The following is a 20,768-nucleotide window of genomic DNA, read 5'->3' on the forward strand; positions in this document are numbered from 1 at the left end:
CTAACAGTGAGAGAGAACACGGCGTGGGACGTGGGAAAGCCACCGGCAGCTTCCACAGGTGCCTTCTCACCGCTGTGGACTCAGTTTCCCCATCTCCACGATAGGGCGCAGGGCGACAACAGTACCTACTCCTGCGCTGGAGGAAGAAATGACCACGAACAGACACAGGTCCCCAGACCTGAGCCTAGCGCGTCGCCTCCTCCCCATCCACGTTTGTAGTTATCATCACGTGCGCCAGGAACACAGTGGCTTTGAGACCGCCTCTCAAACAAGCTGTGAAGCCCTCTGCACTCTGTTCCCGGTCCAGCCAGAGGTCTCGCCCACTCACGGAACATGGGGAGATTTCCTCATCCCCTTTTTCCTTCTTTAAAGAAATAGGATCTCATTCTCATCACCCAGGCTGGAGTGCGGTGGCGTAATCACAGCTCACTGCAGCCTCAACCTCCTGGGCTCCAGCAAGCCTCCTACCTCTGCTTCCAAAGTGGCTAGGACCACAGGTGAGCACCACCACACCCAGCAAGTTTTCTCACATTTTTTGTAGAAATGGGATCTCCAGGCTGGGCGTGGTGGCTCACATCTGTAATCCCAGCACCTTGGGAGGCTGAGGCAGGCAGATCACTTGAGGTCAGAAATTTGACACCATCCTGGCCAACATGGTGAAACCCCATCTCTACTAAAAATACAAAAATTAGCCAGGCGTGGTAGCGGGTGCCTGTAGTCCCAGCTACCCAGGAGACTGAGGCAGGAGAATCGCTTGAACCTGGGAGTCAGAGGTTGCAGTGAGCCGAGATCGCGCCACTGCATTCCAACCTGGGCAACAGAGTGAGACTATCTAAAAAACAAACAAAAAAAATGAAAACAAACAGGGTCTCCCTATGTTGCTCAGGCTGGTCTTGAACCCCAGGGTTCCAGCGATCCTCCTGCCTTGGCCTCCCGAAGCACTGGGATTGCACGTGTGAGCCCCCCTGCCCACCCCTCGCCTGTTTCTTCTCACTGCCCCTCTAGGGGTTTGTGGAAGGCGATGGGGTCTCCCCGCACCGGGCAGGGCTGCACTCACCACTCGTCCTCGCTGGGAATGCTGCTGAGGGGCGGCTGCAGGCAGTAGATGTGGAAGGCCATGTCACACTCGTCACACATGAGCTGCTTGTCGGGGTCCTGCCGGCCGCCACACAGGTGGCAGGCGCAGACCCGGCAGAGCCGGTTCACATCATCTTTGCAGTGCTTGCAGGACGGCCCGCTCTTCCCTGAGCACGGGGCGGCAGGGTCAGCTCTGGCGGGGCCCGGCCAAGCCAGAGGCGGGACAGGAGCCCCTGCCCCGCGCCCACCTCAGAAGACGGGGAAAGGCGGGCTCACAACTCACGTCTCATGGGATTGTCGACCATGGGACTCCCTTCGCCGGGACGCTCGATCTTGAAGACTTCATCCACGAAAATGATCCGACAGTCGTTCAGAGAATCATCCCTGCAAGGAATGAGGGCGCTGGAACATTCCGGCTGCCTGACCCCGCCGAGGCCTCTACACCTACCCTCGGGGCGCCTGAACACCACTGGTCCTCAGGACATTGGATGGGAGGCTTCTAGGAGCCTGGGGCATCAGCTCAGCTACACCCCCTAGCAATCAAAGCGGCACGCATCAGAAGCAAGACCAAAACATGGAAACCAGAGTGTCACTGCAGGACACGCTGGAGAGAATGAGTTTAACCCTTGGGTGAGGAGAACCGATTTAACACGACCTGACAAGCAAGACTCATAAAGGTTGGCCAGGTACCGTGGTTCACGCCTGTAATCCCAGCACTTTAGGAGGCTGAGGCGGGCAGAACACCTGAGGTCAGGAGTTTAAGACCAGCCTGGCCAACATAGTGAAACCCTGTCTCTCCTAAAAATTCGAAAAGTAGCCGTGAGTGGTGGTGCACGCCTGTAATCCCAGCTACCTGGCAGGCTGAGGCAGGAGAATCACTTGAACCTGAGAGGCAGATGCTAAAGTGAGCCCAGATGGCGCCACTGTACTCCAGCCTGGGCGACAGAGGGAGATTCAGTCTCATCAAAAAGAAAAAAAAAAAAAAAAAAAAGGCAACGTTTGATCCAATGGCCTACATCAAAATACAAGAACTCCTGTGAGTGAAACTGACCCCCCGAGATCAATAAATCGACATCTCCATCAGCAACGTCTGAGGAAAACAGAATTTGAGCCGTGAACACACGCTGCATGTGTAATTCTAAATTTTCTAACAAGCACGTTTGAGTTAAACATGGGCGGAAGTAACTGGAATATGTCTCATGTAACGCAGTGTAGACAAAAGATTATGTCAACAGGGAACGAATATGAAACGTTATTAATGAGCTACTTTACATTCTTCTTCTGTGCCAGGTCTCTGAAAGCCCCTGTGTATTTTATGCTCACAGTCCATTCCAGGCCCTCCTGGCCACGTTTCAAGTCCGGCACATGTGGCTCGTGCCTCGTGGCTCTGGGACAGTGTGGGAACACATTGACCCGCCAGCTCACAGGTAGCACAGATGTCGGCAGCAAGTGACACCTACTGGACATCGATACAGTCTGGACAGAGCCGTTTGTACACCCTGGGACAAACGACCAGAATTCCTCAACAAATAAAGGGTTAGGGAAAAGGAGGCTGAGGCAGGAGGGTGGCCTTGGCCCAGGAGTTCAAGGCTGCAGTGAGCTATGATTACACCACCGAACTCTGTCTAGGTGAGAGAGCAAGACTCAATTTCCAAAAAAAAAAACATTCTTTGTTTTTTGAGACACAGCCTCTCTCTGTCACCCAGGCTTGAGTGCAGTGGCATGATCTCGGCTCACTGCAACCTCCGCCTCCTGGGTTGAAACAATTCTGCTTCAGCCTCCCAAGTAGCTGGGATTACAGGTGCCCGCCACCACACCCAGCTAATTTTTTTTTTTTTTTGAGACAGAGTTTTGCTCTTGTTACCCAGGCTGGAGTGTAGTGGCGCAATCTCGGCTCACCGCAACCTCTGCCTCCTGGGTTCAAGCCATTCTCCTGCCTCAGCCTCCCGAGTAGCTGAGACTACAGGCGTGCGCCACCATGCCCAGCTAATTTTTGTATTTTTAGTAGACAGGGTTTTACAATGTTGACCAGGATGGTCTCGATCTCTTGACCTCGTGATCCACCCACCTCAGTCTCCCAAAGTGCTGGGATTATAGGCGTGAGCCACCACGCCCGGCCTATTTTTTTGTATTTTTAGTAGAAATAGGGTTTCACCATGTTAGCTAGCTGGTCTCAAACTCCTGACAAAGTGATACACCAACTTCGGCCTCCCAAAGTGCTGGGATTACAAAAGCATGAGCCACCACACCCGGCCAAAAGAAACATATTCTAAGGCTGGGTGTAGTGTCTCATACTTATAATCCCAATATACCTTGGGAGGCTGAGGCAGGAGGATCACTTGAACTTCAAAGTTCAAGACCAATCTGGGCAACATAGAAAGACTCCCATCGCTACTAAAAAGAAAAAAACAAAAAAATTGCCAGGCATGGTGGTACACGCCTATGGTCCCAGCTACTTGGGAGGCTGAGGTGGGAGGACTGCTTGAGCCCAGCAGGTTGGGGCTACAGTGAGCTTAGAGCTTGTCACTGTACGCCAGACACAGAGCAAGACCCTATCAAAAAAAAAAAAAAAGAAGAAGAAAAAAAACCTGACCAAAACAAAACTGTCTTATGCAGCGTGCGATGGCTCAGGCTTATAGTCCCAGCACTTCGGGAGGCCGAGGCAGGTGGATCACCTGAGGTCAGGATCACTGGAACGCGGGAGGCAGAGGCTGCAGTGAGCTGAGGTCAGGCCACTGCACTCCAGCCTGGGCAACAGAGTGAGACTCTGCCTCAAAAAAAAAGAAATAAATAAAAATAACTGTCTTATTCTTGCTGTACAAATAAATGAGCAGGGAAAGGCCTAAGATCCTAGTAATAAAATTGGCAAAGATTCACAAAAATGAAGACAAAACACATAAATTACCAGTATCAGAATAAAACAGGGACCTCACTACATCCTCGGGCATCAGAGAATAAAGAAACACCAACGACTTGATGCTCAGAGAAACCGGCTAATTCCCCAAAACCCAGAAAGTACTTAAGCTCAACCACGGTGAAACAACCCAGACGGTCCTATAACCATCAAAGAAGTTCAATTCATAAAGGTTCCCCCAAAAGATGTCTCCAGATCTCCATGACCACTAAAGATTTTTTTTTTTTTAAGACAGAGTCTCGCCCTTTTGTCCAGGCTAGAGTACAATGGCACAATCATAGCTCAAGGCATCCTCCGCCTCCCGGGTTCAAGTGATTCTCCTGACTCAGCTCCCGAGTAGTTGGGACTGCGGGTGTACACCAGCATGCCCAGCTAATTTTTGTATTTTTAGTAGAGGCGGGGTTTCACCATGTTGGCCAGGATGGTCTCAAACTCCTGACCTCAAGTGATCTGTCTGCCTCGGCCTCTCAAACTGCTGGAATTACAGGCGTCCGCCACTCTGCCTGGACCATGATCTTATTAAAGAATTCTATGGGCCGGGCGCGGTGGCTCAAGCCTGTAATCCCAGCACTTTGGGAGGCCGAGACGGGTGGATCACGAGGTCAAGAGATCGAGACCATCCTGGTCAACATGGTGAAACCCCGTCTCTACTAATACAAAAAATTAGCTGGGCATGGTGGCGCGTGCCTGTAATCCCAGCTACTCAGGAGGCTGAGGCAGGAGAATTGCCTGAACCCAGGAGGCGGAGGTTGCGGTGAGCCGAGATCGCGCCATTGCACTCCAGCCTGGGTAACGAGCGAAACTCCGCCTCAAAAAAAAAAAAAAAAAAAAAAAGAATTCTATGAAGGCCGGGTGCAGTGGTTCACACCTGTAATCCCAGCACTTTGGGGAGGCCAAGGCAGGTAGATCCTGAGGTCAAGAGATCGAGACCATCCTGGCCATGGTGAAACCCCATCTCTACTAAAAATGCAAAAATTAGCCAGGCGTGGCGGCGTGCGCCTGTGGTCCCAGCTACTTGGGAGGCTGAGGCAGAAGAATCACTTGAACCCAGGAGGCAGAGGTTGCAGTGAGCCGAGATGGAGCCACTGCACTCCAGCCTGGCTGACAGAGCAAGACTCCATCTCAAAAAAAATTAGTCACCAGCATTTAAAAATCAGATTCTGGCCGGGCGCAGTGGCTCACGCCTGTAATCCCAGCACTTTGGGAGGCCGAGGCAGGCGGATCACGAGGTCAGGAGATCGAGACCACCCTGGCCAACATGCTGAAACCCCATCTCTACTAAAAATACAAAAATTAGCTGGGCGTGGTGGTGCGCGCCCGTAGTCCCAGCTACTCTGGAGGCTGAGACGGGAGAATTGCTTGAACCCGGGAGGCGGAGGTTGCGGTGAGCAGAGGTTGCGCCACTGCACTCCAGCCTGGTGCCTGTCGACAGAGCAAGACTCTGTCTCAAAAAAAAAAAAAAAAAATCAGATTCCATGTAGCAATCCAGATAGTTTCTCAGAAAACCTCAGGTTCAGAACTGCCCCTAGCAGAGAAAAAATGCCAGTTCCACACCACACCCTGGCACGTCCTGAAGACACAGACCCAGGAGGCTCCCGTAGCCCTGGCCACTCCTATCCCTGCCCTGCAGCTCACTGACCTCCCTGCCAGGCCACACATGTGCCATCAACGTCCCCACCCAGGACCTGTACTTGGCACACCGTTGCCCAGACACTCGGGTTTATAGACAATGTCACGGGCTATCACTCAGCCACAAAGGAAGGAAATTCTGACCAGGTTACGGCTCCATGCATCTCGGAGACATCACGCTCAGTGATGTCAGGGAGCAGATGCCCAAGGACAAACCCCGTGTGGTCCCATTCCTAGGCGGCGACCCGAGTCATCAGATTCACAGAGATGGAAGGTAGGATAGGGGGTGACCGGGGCTGGGGAGTGAGTGTTTCACAGGGTCAGAGTTTCAGTCTGGGAAGAAGAGAAAGTGCTGGAGATGGCTGCATAACAACATAAGCGCAATTAATGCCACTAAACTGTAGACTTAAACATGATTCAAATGGTCAATTTTCGGATGGGCGTGGTGACTCACACCTGTGATCCCAGCACATTGGGAGGCCAAGGTGGATGAATCACTTGAAGTGAGGAGCTCAAGACCAGCCTGGCCAACATGGTGAAACCCCGACTCTACTAAAAAAAAAAAAATACAAAAATTAGCAGGGTGTGGTAGCACACGCCGGTAATCTCAGCTACTTGGGAGGCTGAGGCAGGAGAATCACCTGAACCTGAGAGGCAGAGGCTGCACTGAGCCAAGATCAAGCCACTGTAATCCAGCCTGGGCGACTGAGGGAGACTATTTAAAAAAAAAAAAAATTCATGGAACAACTTCAAAGTAAAAAAAAAAAAAAAAAAAAGGCTGGGCACAGTGGCTCACGCCTGTAATCCCAGCACTTCAGGAGGTTGAGGCAGGCAGATGACGAGGTCAAGAGATCGAGACCATCCTGGCCAACATGGTGGAACCCCGTCTCTACTAAAAATACAAAAATTAGCTGGGCATGGTGGCGCGTGCCTGTAATCCCAGCTACTCAGGAGGCTGAGGCAGGAGAATCACTTGAACCTGGGATATGGAGGTTGCAGTGAGCCGAGATCGCGCCACTGCACTCCAGTCTGATGACAGAGTGAGACTGCGTCTCAAAAAAAAAGTACATTTTCTGTTACATACAGTTTATCACACACACATACACACACACACACACACACACACACACACACGAGGCAAGGAAGAACAGGGCTCGGCAAAACTTTTCTGCAAAGGGCCAGAAAGAAGTATTCTCAGCTTTGGAGGCAGAGTCTCTGTGGCAACTACGCAGCTCTGCCCTTATAACACAAAAAAGCAACCTCAGGCAGGAAGATGAAAACGGGCGTGGCTACGTCCCAATCAAACTTTATTTGTCCCAGCAGAGGCCCGGAGTGGGCCCGTGGACGGCAGTTTGCCTCTCCTAAACCATGTGGTTTGATGTGTATGTTTATGAACAGAACGTTCCTGCAAAGTACTGGTTACGGTGGTGTCGCCAGAAAGGGGAACTGGGTGACCAGGTAAAGGAGGGAGAATCTTCACGTGTGGTCTTGGGTGCTTTCTGAAAGTTGACCAAGAAAATGGGACCTATTCACCAAATTTGAAACAAAAAGAGAAAAAGGAAGCTTGACAACTGTGCCTGTCAGGGACCGGGGGTGAGAAACGGTTCCCTGGGCAGAGGCACCCAAGGGCGCAGTTGGTTGGCCTTAGATCCTTAGCAGTGAGCAGAGCAAGGACTGGACGCCAGAGGGGAGGCAGGAAGGCCAGGCCGGAGGCCAAGGGCCTGGCACACACAGCGCTGGCTAGACGGCTTCAGACCCACTCCCGGGACCCCGAAAGGGGCTGGGCAGCCGGGAAGCGAGGAAAGGAGAGAGGGAGGCCTCGCCCCGGGACTGCGAGGCTCACCCGAGCACCACGTTGGCGTAGAGTTCCCGCGCCGTCCTGGTCTCGCGCTTCCTGGAGATCTCCGCGTCGTACCAGAAGCCCCGCTCCTTGGGGTTGTCGGGGTTGTAGTTGAGCATGACCACCTGGCCCACCTCCAGGTCCTGCCACTTGATGATGGTCCGGGCGCGCGCTCGGACGTCCCTGGAGCTCATCTGGACCACGCCGTTCTCCGGGTAGCTGGGAGGAAAGCCCTGGCCTTAGATCCCACGGTAACACCAAGGCTGGTTCCCTCAAGGGGAAGCGAGCCGAGGTGGAGACAGCCGCTCACGACAGTGAGCAGAGGCCCCCTCCCAATGGGCTCATCTGCTGGTGTTGAGAGCACACAGCTATGTAAGGCATGCTCCAGGTACAGAATTGTTATGGGTTGCCCATGCCCCTGCAAAGAGGGATGTTTAAGCCCTGATCCCCAGCACCCACAAAGAGGACCGTTTTTGAAAACGGGGTTGCTGTAGGTAGAACCTTTGTAGATGAAATCGTATCACACTAGATCACACTGCAGCAGGGTGGACCCCAATCCAACAGGACTGGTGTCTTTAGAACAAGAGGAGAGGCCAGGCGTGGTGGCTCACGCCTGTAATTCCAATGTTTTGGGAGGTTGAGGCAGGTGGATCACCTGAGGTCAAGTTCGAGACCAGCCTGACCAACACAGCAAAAACCCATCTCTACTAAAAATACAAAAATTAGCCAGGCATGGTGGCGGGTGCCTGTAATCCCAGCTGAGGCAGGAGAATCATTTGAACCTGGGAGGCAGAGGTTACAGTGAGCCAAGATCTCGCCACTGCACTTCAGTCTGGGCAACCAAGAGAGACTGTCTCAAAAAATTAAAATCAAAATTAAAATTAAATTAAAAATACAAAATTTAGCCAAGCGTGGTGGTGGGCGCCTGTAGTCCCAGTTACTCAGAAGGCTGAGGCAGGAGAATCCCTTGAACCCGGGAGGCGGAGGTTGCCATGAGCCGAGATCGCGCCACTGCACTCCAGCCTGGCGACAGAGTGAAAGTGCCCAGTAAACACTTGTGTAAGGACTGAAGATGGAAGTCAGGTTGGGACGAGAGAGAGATGACAAACCCGGAAGAAGGAATAAAACAGAAAATCTGGGCCGGGCACATGGCTCACGCCTGTAATCCCAGCACTTTGGGAGGCCGAGGCGGGCGGATCACGAGGTCAGGAGATTGAGACCATCCTGGTTACACAGTGAAACCCCGTCTCTACTAAAAATACAAAAAAAAAAAAAACTGCTGGGCGTGGTGGCGTGCACCTGTAGTCCCATCTACTCAGGAGACTGAGGCAGGAGAACTGCTTGAACCCGGGAGGTGGAGGTTGCAGTGAGCCAGGATAGCGCTACTGCACTCCAGCCTGGGCAACAGAGTGAGACTTCATCTCACATTAAAAGAAAAAAAAAAAACCACTAGAAAAACTGATGGGGTGGCAGTGTTAACAGCTGAGCAGAGCAGACCCCTCCGAGGAGACGCAGGAGGGGGCAGCCAGCTTCGGGTCCCCAGGCTGGTCCCTGAGTGGGCAGCCTTGTGTGCCATTCAGAAACACGAGGGTGGGGCCCCAGACCCTGATTGCCATCTCAAGACAGTGCCGGGCTCTGGCCTGAACACCCGCAGCCAAGGCCGCGCGCCACAGACCCCGAGTGCCCAGGCCCGCCCCCCGCAGGACTCACTCGTCGTATTTCACGTGGTAAATCACGTCCTCCTCCAGCGCCGGGCTGGCCGTGGAGCTGCAGGGCTCATCCTGGGAGGCGGCCTTCCGCGTCACTCTGACCACTTGCGCCTCAAACCACGCCCCCATGTTTGTGTCCCGAGCATCGACGTACTCGTTGACCTGCAGGGAACGAGGGGACGCTGGCATCCCCCTTGGTCCTCGGACGCTGGGATGCTCCGGAACCGGGGTTCACACTCGAATGCCCACAGCAGGGTCTCTCTTCCAGGCCGGGAACCACCGCCCATGAGAAACCCGGCTCAGCATGGATGACAGGGGTGTGGGGCTGGGGGCATGGACCATCTTAACAAAGGCCCCTGCTACTCAGCTTCAGCCACAGCTGCTGGGAGGCTCTGAGACACCAGAGCCGCCCATTTGTCAAGAGAAGCTGGAAATCCAGGCCGGGCGTGGTGGCTCACACCTGGAATCCCAGCACTCTGGGAGGCCGAGGCATGGGGATCGTTTGAGCCCCGAATTCAAGACAAGCCTGGGCAGTAAGACCCTGTGTTTGCTAAAAAATAAAACAGACTGGGTGCCGTGGCTCACAATAATCCCAACACTTTGGCAGCCTTAGGTGGAAGGATCACTTGAGGCCAGGAGTTCCAGACTAGCCTGGCCAACATGGTGAAATCCTGTCTCAACAAAAAATACGAAAATTAGCGGGGTATGGTGGCGCACGCCTGCAAGTCCAGCTACTCAGGAGGCTGAGACACAAGAATTGTTTGAACTTGGGAGGTGGAGGTTGCAGTAAGCCAAGGCTGCACCACTGCACTCCAGCCTGGGAGAGAGAGTGAGACTGTGTATTAAAAAATAAAATAGGCCGGGCACGGTGGCTCAAGCCTGTAATCCCAGCACTTTGGGAGGCCGAGGTGGGCGGATCACGAGGTCAAGAGATCGAGACCATCCTGGCCAAAGTGGTGAAACCCTGTCTCTACTCAAAATACAAAAATTAACTGGGCGTGGTGGTGCGTGCCTGTAGTCCCAGCTACTCGGGAGGCTGAGGCAGGAGAATTGCTTGAACCCGGGAGGCGGAGGTTGCAGTGAGCCGAGATGGCACCATTGCACTCCAGCCTGGCACCTGGCGACACAGTGAGACTCTGTCTCAAAAAAAAAATAAATAAATAAATAAATAAAATAAAATAGGGACAGGTGCAGTGGCTCACACCTGTAATCTCAGCACTTTGGGAGGTCGGGGTGGGCAGATCATGAGGTCAGGAGTTCGAGACCAGCCTGGCCAACATGGTGAAACCCCGTCTCTACTAAAAATACAAAAAATTGGCTGGGTATCGTGGTGCACACCTGTAATCCTAGCTACTAGGGAAGCTGAGGCAAGAGACTCACTTGAATCCGAGGGGCGGAGGTTGTAGTGAGCCAAGGTCCCACCACTGCACTCCAGCCTCGATGATAGAGCAAGACTCCATCTCAGAAAAAAAATAATAAAGTAAAATAAATAAAATAAAATAGGGCCAGGCGCGGTGGCTCACGCCTGTAATCCTAGCACATTGGGAGGCCAAGGCAGGCGGATCACGAGATCAAGAGATTGAGACCATCCTGGCCAACATAGTAAAACCCCATCTCTACTAAAAATACTAAAAAATTAGCTGGGCGTGGTGGTGTTCGCCTGTAGTCTCAGCTACTCTGAAAGCTGAGGCAGGAGGATTGCTTGAACCCAGGAGGCGGAGGTTGCAGTGAGTTGAGGTCGTGCCACTGCACTCCAGCCTGGTGCCTGGTGACAGAGTGAGACTCTGTCTCAAAATAAATTAAAAAATAAATTGAAATAAAATAGGGCAGGCGTGGAGGCTCACACATGTAATCCCAACACTTTGGGAGGCCCAGGCAGGAGGATCACAAGGTCAGGAGATCGAGACCATCCTGGCCAACGTGGTAAAACCCCGTCTCTACTAAAAATACAAAAATGAGCCAAGCATGGTGTCATGTGCCTGTAATCCCAGCTACTCGGAAGGCTGAGGCAGAAGAATCACTTGAACCCGGGAGGCAGAGGTTACAGTGAGCCAAGATCACGCCACTGCACTCCAGCCTGGGCAACAGAGCAAGACTCAGTCTCTAAATAAATAAATAAACAAATAAATAAAATCAGCTGGGCATGGTGGCACACGCCTATAATGCCAGCTACTCAGGAGGCTGAGGTGGGAGGATCACTTGAGCCCAGGAGTTCAAGGCTGCAGTGAGCTGATTATACAACTGCACTCCAGGCTGGGTGACAAAGTGAGACCCTCTCAAAGAAAGAAAAAAAAGAAAAACGCTGGAAACCCAGGTCTTTCTGTGGCACCTCCTGATCTTAGGTAGGTGGTGGCAGCAATTCAGAAATGTCACAGGCACTGCAAGGTTCACAGAGAAGACATGTGCAGGCCCCCACACAGACTCTGCTCTGGGGGGGCCACAAAGGAATCCCAGGGTACCATGTCCCCCTCAAGGAACAAGCAGGAAACCACCCCTTGGCCATTCCTGCCCAGCCAGAGCTGGAGAGGGGTATGGGAAGCCCCTCTCATGGGCCCTGGGTACGCAAAGGCCAGAACGGCAGGGAGAACATCGACCCCAAAGGGGCTGCGGAGAAGAGGCTCACCTTGTACAGCCCCAGCTCCGTCTCATCCCACATGTCTTTGTCCGCCAGGCCTGCTTTGCTGTCCGTCTCAGCGGTCGCCTCGCCATGGGTGGAGGACTTGTCCGACTCACTCTGGCCCAGGCAGCACCCGGAGTCGGTGTCAGAGAGCTCAGAGTCCCGCTCCTTGGCGCTGTGGGGGAGTATGAGGCTCTGGCGGACCAGGAGCTGAATGGTGTCGTTCAGGCGGACCTCATAGTCAAAGAGAGTGTGGCCATCCTCCATCTGCAGGGACATCAGAGGCAGAGGGTGTTCGGCCACCTAGCGCCAGGCAGGCATCTGTGGGTGCCAGTCATGAATCAAAGGCTGCGTCCCCGCCCTCGTAGGGGGGGACGATCTGCATCAAAGGGCCATGAGACCTGGGCCATGCCAGGGGGCAGTCCCGCTCACGAGTGGCACGGCAGTCCCTCCCGTCAGGCCCTGGGACCCTCTAGCGAAGGCTGCTGCTACCACCTGCAGGGTGCACCCAGGAGCACAAAAGATCATCGAGGGGACACCACGCACACACCGGGGTCTCGGGAGTTACTCCTCCTTCGTGTTTACAGCAGCTTTTGTGTGACAGTGAACATGTGTCACCTCCGTCCCTGGTTCTCAACCAAACACAATTCAGACCCCGGGGGACGCTGGGCCACGTCTGGAACATCTGTGGTTGTCCCCACTGGGGGAAGCCCCTGGCATGGAGTAGGTGGAGGCCAGGGTTGCCGCTCAGCACCCTGCAGTACCCAGGACGGCCCCACTGTCCAGTGCCCACAGGGAGAGACCCTGTCCCACCCAGACGGCAGGAGGCACGTGCCAGCATCATGAGCTTCCTGGGTAAGGCTCCAGCTCCAATCGCGTCCACCACGGCAGCTCCTCCGACCCTCAGCTCCACCCGTCCCCGTGAGAGCTTTTATCCTGATGCCCTCATCCCCTGGGGCCCGTCCTGAGCCTGGCTCCACAGCCTGGCCCCAGGTCTCCTGGCTCAGCAGGTGTACAAACAGGAGCTCATCACCTGAGCCCTACCTGGCGGACGGAGAAGCTGAGGCATTTTGTCGGAAGCCGCCCCTCCACGCTCCACCAGCACCCGACAAGGACCCCTCCTGGTGGTTTGCCATCTAGATGCCCCCCAAAAAACAAGTTCCTCTGCCCTGGCACCATGGACACTGGGGCCAGGTCCTGGATCATTCTCTGGGGTGGGGCCATCCTGGCCACCGTCCCAACCTGAGCAGCATCCCTGGCCTCCACCTACTCCACGCCAGGAACTCCCCAAACTTTTGACAACTACAGATGTCCCCAGACATCATCCAGTAGTATGGGGAGGGTATAAAAACCACCCTGGGTGAGAGCCCCTGGTTAGGGATTCCACAGGTCCCCAAGAGACTTTTTTTTGCGATGGAGTCTCACTCTGTCACCCAGGCTGGAGTGCAGTGGCGAGATCTCGGCTCACTGCAACCTCCACCTCCTGGGTTCAAGCGATTCTCCTGCCTCAGCCTCCCAAGTAGTTGGGACAACAGGCGCGCCATCATGCCCAGCTAATTTTTGTATTTTTAGTAGAGACGGGGTTTCACCATGTTGGCCAGGCTGGTCTCGATCTCTTGACCTCATGATCCACCCGCCTTGGCCTCCCAAAGTGCTGGGATTACAGGCGTGAGCCACCGCGCCCGGCTGAGACTCCTTATCCCATGATGCTCTGCCCTGCTAAGGTCCCAGGAAGCTGCACACATTGAAACCCACACACTGAGTGGGGAGGGAGAGAGAAGGCGAATCCCAGGAGCTGGGGGTCCCCCTGGTTTCTACCGCCTGCCCCGCCGTGAGTTTATCTTGCTGCCTGGTGTGAGCAGGATTGGACTCAGTTGGTCTCCATGCAATTAACACAGGTTTTTCAACCTTGGCATGGCTGAAATAAGGGCTGACCGCTCTGGGGTGGGGCAGGTCTCTCCCTTTGTGCGCTGGACAGTGGGGCCATCCTGGGCACTGCAGAGGGTTGAGCAGCATCCCTGGCGTCCACCAAGTCATTACAACCACAGATGTCCCCCAGACATCACCATGTGGCTGTTTCAGAAGGAGTATCCTTAGGCAAAGGGAGGAGAGAGACAGACAGGGAATGTCAGCTCTTCCTCCTCCTGCCCCTTGGGGTTCCAAGGCCTGAGGGCTGTTCATATGCAAACTGCGTCGGGGTCACGGTGAAGGCCAAGGCCCTTCTCTGCAGGCTTTCTTTCTTTGCTCACCATTAACCTAAGAACCTGATAAAGGCTGACTCCTCTTTTCCAGAAAAAAATTTCTTTTTCTTTTTGAGATGGAGTCTCACTCTGTCTTCCAGGCTGGAGTGCAGTGGTGCCATCTCAGCTCACTGCGACCTCCGTCTCCCGGGTTCAAGTGATTCTTGTGTCTCAGCCACCTGAGCAGCTGGGACTACAGGCATGAGCTACCATGTCTGGCTTATTTTTTTTTGTTTTTGATAGAGACGGGTTCGCCGTGTTGGCCAGGCTGCTCTCAAACTCCTAAGCTGAAGGGATCCACCCATCTCGGCCTCCCAAAGAGCTGGGATTACTTCACAAGCACGAGCCACTGTACCTGGCTTGATTTTTTTTTTTTTTTTTTTTTTTTTTTTTGAGAAACAATCTCACTGTTGCCCAGGATGGAGAGCACTGACACAATCACAGCTCACTGCAGCCTCGAACCCCGGGCTCAAGCGATCCTCCTGCCTCAGACTCTTGAGTAGGTGGGACCACAGACACACATCACTCACCCATGCCCAGCTAATTTTTTGTAGAGATGGGGTCCGGCTGTGTTGCCCAGGCTGGTTTTGAACTCTTGGGCTCAGCCAAGCAATCCCCCAGCTTCAGAAAAACCCATTTGAACACGTACACACCCACCCACCTGTAGCTACAACGGTTTCAAGGGCTGCTCCGAAACCCACCGTGGACGTCGAGAACCCACCAACACCTGCTTCAGCCCCTCTGTTCTCCCAGCGAGCAATGAGTGCCTCCAACATGCTGGGCACTGCCCGGGTGCCATGAGGTGGCTCAGGGCCCGCTCTCCAACACAGAGCAGCTGGCTTCAGGGAGAGGTGACACAGATGGATAGGAAGAGGCACCTCAACCTGTCCACGCATGTTCACACGGCGTCACTCACAACAAGGGTGGAAGCAACCCAGGTGTCCATCAACGGGTAGGTGCATCGGCACAACGTGGCCATTCAAATACGACTCAGGCCGGGCCCGGGGCTCACGCCTGTCACCCCAGCACTTTGGGAGGCCAAGGAGGGCGGATCACCTGAGATCAGGAGGGTGAGACCAGCCTGGCCAACATGGTAAAACTCCATCTTTACTAAAAATGCAAGAATTAACTGGGCTTGGTGGTTCATGCCTGTAATCTTAGTTACGCCAGAGGCTGAGGCAGGAGAATCGCTTGAACCTGGGAGGCAGAGGTTGCAGTGAGCAGACATCGCACCATTACACTTGGCCTGGACAACAGACCCTGTCTTAAAAAATAAAATAAGCCGGCCGGGTGCGGTGGCTTACGCCTGTAATCTTAGCACTTTGGGAGGCCGAGGTGGGTGGATCACCTGAGGTCAGGAGTTCAAGACCAGCCTGGCCATCATGGTGAAACCCCATCTTAATAAATAAATAAATAAATAAATAAATAAATAAATAAAATAAGCCAAAATAAAAAATAAAATAAATAAATTAATAATAAATAAATAAAATAAGCCAGGTGTGGTGGCTCCTGCCCATAATCCCAGCACTTTGGGAGGCCGAGGCAAGTGGATCACCTGAGGTCAGGAGTTTAAGACCAGCCTGACCAACATGGAAAAACCCCATCTATACTAAAAATACAAAATTATCCGGGTGTGGTGGCACATGCCTATAATCCCAGCTACTCGGGAGGCTGAGGCCGGAGAACTGCTTGAATCCAGGAGGCAGAGGTGGCAGTGAGCCGAGATTGAGCCACTGCACTCCAGCCTGGGCAACAATAGGAAAACTCCGTCTCAAAATAAATAAATAAAATACGACTCAGCCATCAAAAGGAGCAAGGCTGTGACCCAGGCCACAGCGTGCATGCACCTTGAGGACGTCACGCTCAATGAGAAACGCCAGACACCAAAGGCCACGCGGTGCGTGATCCCATTTTTATGAAATTTCCAGGACAGGCCAAGTCAGAGGCAGGATGGGGATTTCAGGGTTCCAGGGGCCGCGGGAAGGGAAGCAGAAAAACAGGGCAGTAGCTGCAACAGGGTGCAGGGTCTTTTCAAGGTGACCGAAGGTTTTAAAATAGACTGCAGTGATGATGACACAACGAGGAATGCGCCCGATCTGTACACTGTCACTGGGTGAACTGCCAGGATATAATAAAGCTGTTATTTAAAACATGAAGCAGGTCGGGCGTGGCGGCTCACGCCTGAATCCCCGAACCTTGGGAGGCCAAGGCAGGCAAATCACAAGGTCAGAAAATTGAGACCATCCTAACAAGGTAAAACCCGTTCTCTACTAAAAACAAAAAAATTAGCCATGTGTGGTGGCACAGGCCTGTAATCCCAGCTACTCAGGAAGCTGATGGGGGAGAATCGCTTGAACTCAGAAGGCGGAGGGTGCAGTGAGCCGAGATAGCGCCACTGCCCTTCAGCCTGGGTGACAGGGTGAGACCTTGTCTCAAAAAATAAAAAGAAAATAAAGTTTATTCATTTGTTTAAAAAGAGGCTGGGCACAGTGGCTTACTCTGTAATCCCAGCATTTGGGGAGGATGAGATGGGCAGATCACCTGAGGCCAGGAGTTCCAGACCAGCCTGGGCAACATCACCAAACCCTGTCTCTATTAAAAGTACAAAAATTAGCCAAGTGTGGTGGTGGGTGCCTCTAATCCCAGCTACTCGAGAGGCTGAGGCAGGAGAATCACTTCAACCCGGGAGGCGGAGGTTGCAGTGAGCTAGGATCACACCACTGCACTCCACCCTGGGGACAGAACAAGACTCTGTCCTAAAAAAAAAAAAAAAAGGCCAAGCGCCCCAGCACTTTGGGAAACCAAGGGGGAGCAGATCACAAGGTCAGGAGTTCAAGATCAGCCTGGCCAATATGGTGAAACCCTGTCTCTACTAAACACACACACACACACACACACACACACACACACACACAAAACAATTAGCCGGGGTGGTGGCAGGTGCCTGTAATCCCAGCTACTTGAGAGGCTGAGGCAGGAGAACCGCTTGAACCTGGGAGGCGGAAATTGTAGTGAGCTGAGATCACGCCACTGCACTCCAGCCTGGGTGACAGAGTGAGTAAGACTCTGTCTCCAAAAAAAAAAAAAAAAAGTTGGGGGGAGACAAGTGCCCCCAGTATCACTGGGGTAGGGAGGGCAGCATGGGAAAAGCCACACGGCGCTCAGAGGAACGGACACGGCACTCATCTGCATCCGGGACCAGCCCGTCTGTGGCCGGGCACAACCCTCTTGCCAAAGCTGACATTTGGGGTGGGATCGATCTCTGGGGTGGGGCCACCCTGGGCCCTGCTGGGTGCTTAGCCTCTACCCACTCCACATGAGGAGCACCCAAGTCATGAATGTCGCCAGACATCTCCCAGGGTCCCCTGGAGGGCAGAATCACCCACAGCGAGCACCCAAGCTACAGCGGCCCTCACGTGAATCTGAAGGCCACGTGCGTGGAGGGGCAGCTGCTCACCCTGTGTTCATAGCAGCGTTATTTGCCAGAAACAGCCTAAGCAACCTGAGCGCCGGCCAGCAGAAGGGGCGGACAGGCCGCACTCACAGCTCAGCTGCACGGGGCAGCTAGGGGCAGCCGAGCAGAGGGGCTTCGGCGCACGCGGAGGGAAGGTGGCCCACTGCAGGGAACAGGAAATACAGTCCCAGCCCCACCCAGACAGAGGACAGTTTGGGCGCACAGCCATGGGTGAGGGGCGGCCTGGAGAGCAGGCAGCCAGCAGGGTGGCGGGGGCCAGGTGGGCCACAAACCAAGTGACCTGGACAGCGGAGGGCAGCAGGAGGGGCGGACGGAGGCAGGAGGGGGCCAGGCAGTCATACTGTCATGCTGGACTCAGACAGAGGCCAAGTGGAGGAGGAGAGGGACCAAGGAGGGGAGGCCGGGGTGGCAGAGCTGAGCAGGGAGGCAGGGCCGATGAGAACTGGCAGCGGGTGGGCACGGGGGCGAGGGCTGTGGACTGGGCAGCCAGGCTGGTGGGCAGCCCCTGACCTGCAGGAGCAGCTGAGGGAGCTAGGCCTGCACCACACCCTGTCCCCTCATGTCTGTTGCCAGGGACAGGCATCCATGCCACCTCACTGGGCCTGACCACCCACCCCCTCCATGACTCCAGCCCTTCTGGCACTGGAATGGTGAGGCAGAAGCACCCTGCTTAGATAGGCTACACAGGACACACAGGAAGGGTCTCCCAGTACAACTGTGTGAACAGGGGGGCCGGGCGCAGTGACTCACACCTGTAATCCCAGCACTTTGGGAAGCCGAAGCGCAGGAGGTCAGGGGTTCAAGACCAGCCTGACCAAGATGATGCAACCCTGTCTCTACTAAAAATACAAAAATTAGCCGGGCATGGTGGCAAGAGCCTGTAATCCCAGCTACTTGGGAGGCTGAAGCAGGAGAATCACTTCAACGTGGGCAGTAGTGGCGGTAGTGAGCCGAGATCTCACCACTGCACCACTGCACTCCAGCCTGGGCAACAGAGTGAGACTCCGTCTCAAAAAAGAGACAGGTGAACAGGGCAGGGAAGTGAACCTGGCCCAGGCTGGCACAAAGTCCTGACCCCACAACACAACTCACAAGCTGGCTAGGCTGCCTCCTGATGCCTGGAACTTTCCAGAAGAGCCCCAAAGCGGGCAGGAGGAAGCTTGCACAACCCGAAGCCGGGAGGAGGAAGCTTGGTTATTAAGTTCTGACTCCACAGGTGAGAGAGAACATGGTGAGTAAGGCAGTAATTGTTCTAAAGTTGTAAAGGGCCGGACACAATCCCAGCACTTGGGGAGGCCAAAGGCGGGTGGATCACCTGAGGTCAGGAGTTCAAGACCAGCCAGGCCAACATGGCAAAACCCTGTCTCTACTAAAAACACAAAGTTAGCTGGGCATGGTGACAGGCGCCTGTCTTCCCAGCTACTCGGGAGGCTGAGGCACAAGAATTGCTTGAACCCAGGAGGCAGAGTTTCCAGCGAGCTGAGATTGCACCACTGCATCCTAGCCTGGGCAACAGAGCAAGACTCCATCTCAAAAAATTAAAACAGGCCGGGCGTGGTGGCTCACTTTGGAGCCACCACGTAATCCAAGCACTTTGGAGGCCAAGGCGGGCAGATCACCTGAGGTCGGGAGTTTAAGACCAGCCTGACCAACATGGTGAAACCCCGTCTTAAAAAAAAAAGGAAAAAAATTAAAACAAATTAAATATAAAATATAAAATAAGATAGGGCCAGGTGCAGTGGCTCACACCTGGAATCCCAGCACTTTGGGAAGCCAAGGTGGGCAGATCACCTGAGGTCAGGAGTTCAAGATGAGCCTGGCCAACATGGTGAAACCCCATCTCTACTAAAAATACACAAATTTCCCAGGCATGGTGGCGGGGGCCTGTAATCCCAGCTACTTGGGAGGCTGACTCAAGAGAATCGTTTGAACCCAGGAGGCGGAGGCTGCAGTGAGCTGAGATCGTGCCACTGCACTCCAGCCTGCGTGACAGAGCAAGACTCACTCTCAAAAAAAAAAAAAAAATTAAAAATCACAAAATTAAAACACATGTACCCTCTGACTCAACTCCACTCCAAGGAATTGAGCCCATCACCCATGTGTGCCAAGATGTGGATGGAAGATGTTCACTGCAACTTTGTATCTAATGGCAAAAATAACCAAATAGCTCAGCAGCATGAATAAATTCGTAAATAAGTTACAGAATACCCAGATGAAAGGTCTTCCCCAAAGCCACTGCAAGAACTAGGGAATTACAGCGTCATTACTGGACCATCACAGAGCCATTAAATGAAAAACTCGTGGCTGTGTACAATAGTTCGCGCCTGTAATCCCTGCACTTTGGGAGGCTGAGGTGGGTGGATCAAGAGATCAGGAGTTCGAGACCAGCCTGGCCAAGATGGTGAAACCCCCGTCTCCACTAAAATTGCAAAAATTAGCCGGGTGCCTGTAGTCCCAGCTACTTGGGAGGCTGAGGCAGGAGAATGGCTTGAACCCCGGAGGTGGAGGTTGCAGTGAGCTGAGATCGCACCATCGCGCCCTCCAGCCCGGGTGACAGGGCGAGACTCAGTCTCAAAAAAAGAAAGGAAACTTAAGACTAAAAGCTTGCTGCACCCTCCGAGCTGCCCACTTCCTACCCTACCGCATCGTGCCATTCGGGGGCTCTCTTTCAGGGTTCAGAACGCTGCCTGGCGGCACGGCAGGGCAAAAACTCACTCCCACTGGGTTTCGGGAGTGTTGTTCTCCACTTGGCTTAGGGACAGGAACTTCGGGGATAGAAACCAGGCTTTTAGGGGCTCAGCAAGGACCATGTAAGCCTTGAACCAAGAGGGACCTACAGCAGGAAGCGAGTGTGCCTGCAGGGGCCTGACGAGACCTGGGGGGAAGGAAGTGAGCAACTGCTCTGCCTTCCTGGGGGGCAGCCACAGCTCCTGCTCGGCTCATCTCAGCGCCTCTGCGGCAACCCCAGGTGCAGCCACGACAGACAGACAGCGGGAGAGATGGGAGGAAGGAAAAACCGATGCGGGAGGATCCCAGACACGGCAGAGACGCAACCCACAGGTGTGGGGGCGGGGCGGCGGCGGCATGGACAGCACCTCGAGGGCATCCCAGCACACGGGACATGGGACGGGTGGAGGACTAGTGACAGCGGGACTCTGCCCTGCGACCCGGCCCGGCCACCGCTGAGGACAGACCCTAGAGGAGCACTTCAGGGGTCGGCGAGGTCAACATGATTGCCACAAAGACACCACCATCACTGTCGCTGCC

At 54.0% G+C, this 20,768-nt stretch overlaps 1 protein-coding gene across 4 annotated transcripts in view; it reads right to left on the bottom strand.

Moving 5' to 3' along the window:
* UHRF1 (ubiquitin like with PHD and ring finger domains 1) overlaps positions 1-20,768 on the bottom strand; it is a 50,096-nt gene that overhangs the window by 21,576 nt on the left and 7,752 nt on the right. For all 4 annotated transcript variants that reach the window (XM_064382049.1, XM_064382047.1, XM_064382048.1 and 1 more), the window contains 5 exons: positions 11,793-12,053; positions 9,171-9,331; positions 7,464-7,679; positions 1,361-1,461; positions 1,058-1,244 (listed from right to left, as the gene is read on the bottom strand). In XM_064382049.1, the coding sequence (XP_064238119.1) occupies positions 1,058-1,244; positions 1,361-1,461; positions 7,464-7,679; positions 9,171-9,331; positions 11,793-12,053 (926 nt within the window). The remainder of the gene's footprint in view (positions 1-1,057; positions 1,245-1,360; positions 1,462-7,463; positions 7,680-9,170; positions 9,332-11,792; positions 12,054-20,768) is intronic.

This window comes from Aotus nancymaae, unplaced genomic scaffold (genome assembly GCF_030222135.1).
Source record: "Aotus nancymaae isolate 86718 unplaced genomic scaffold, 86718_ANA_hifiasm-v0.15.2.pri h1tg000028l, whole genome shotgun sequence".
Lineage (NCBI taxonomy): Eukaryota > Metazoa > Chordata > Mammalia > Primates > Aotidae > Aotus > Aotus nancymaae.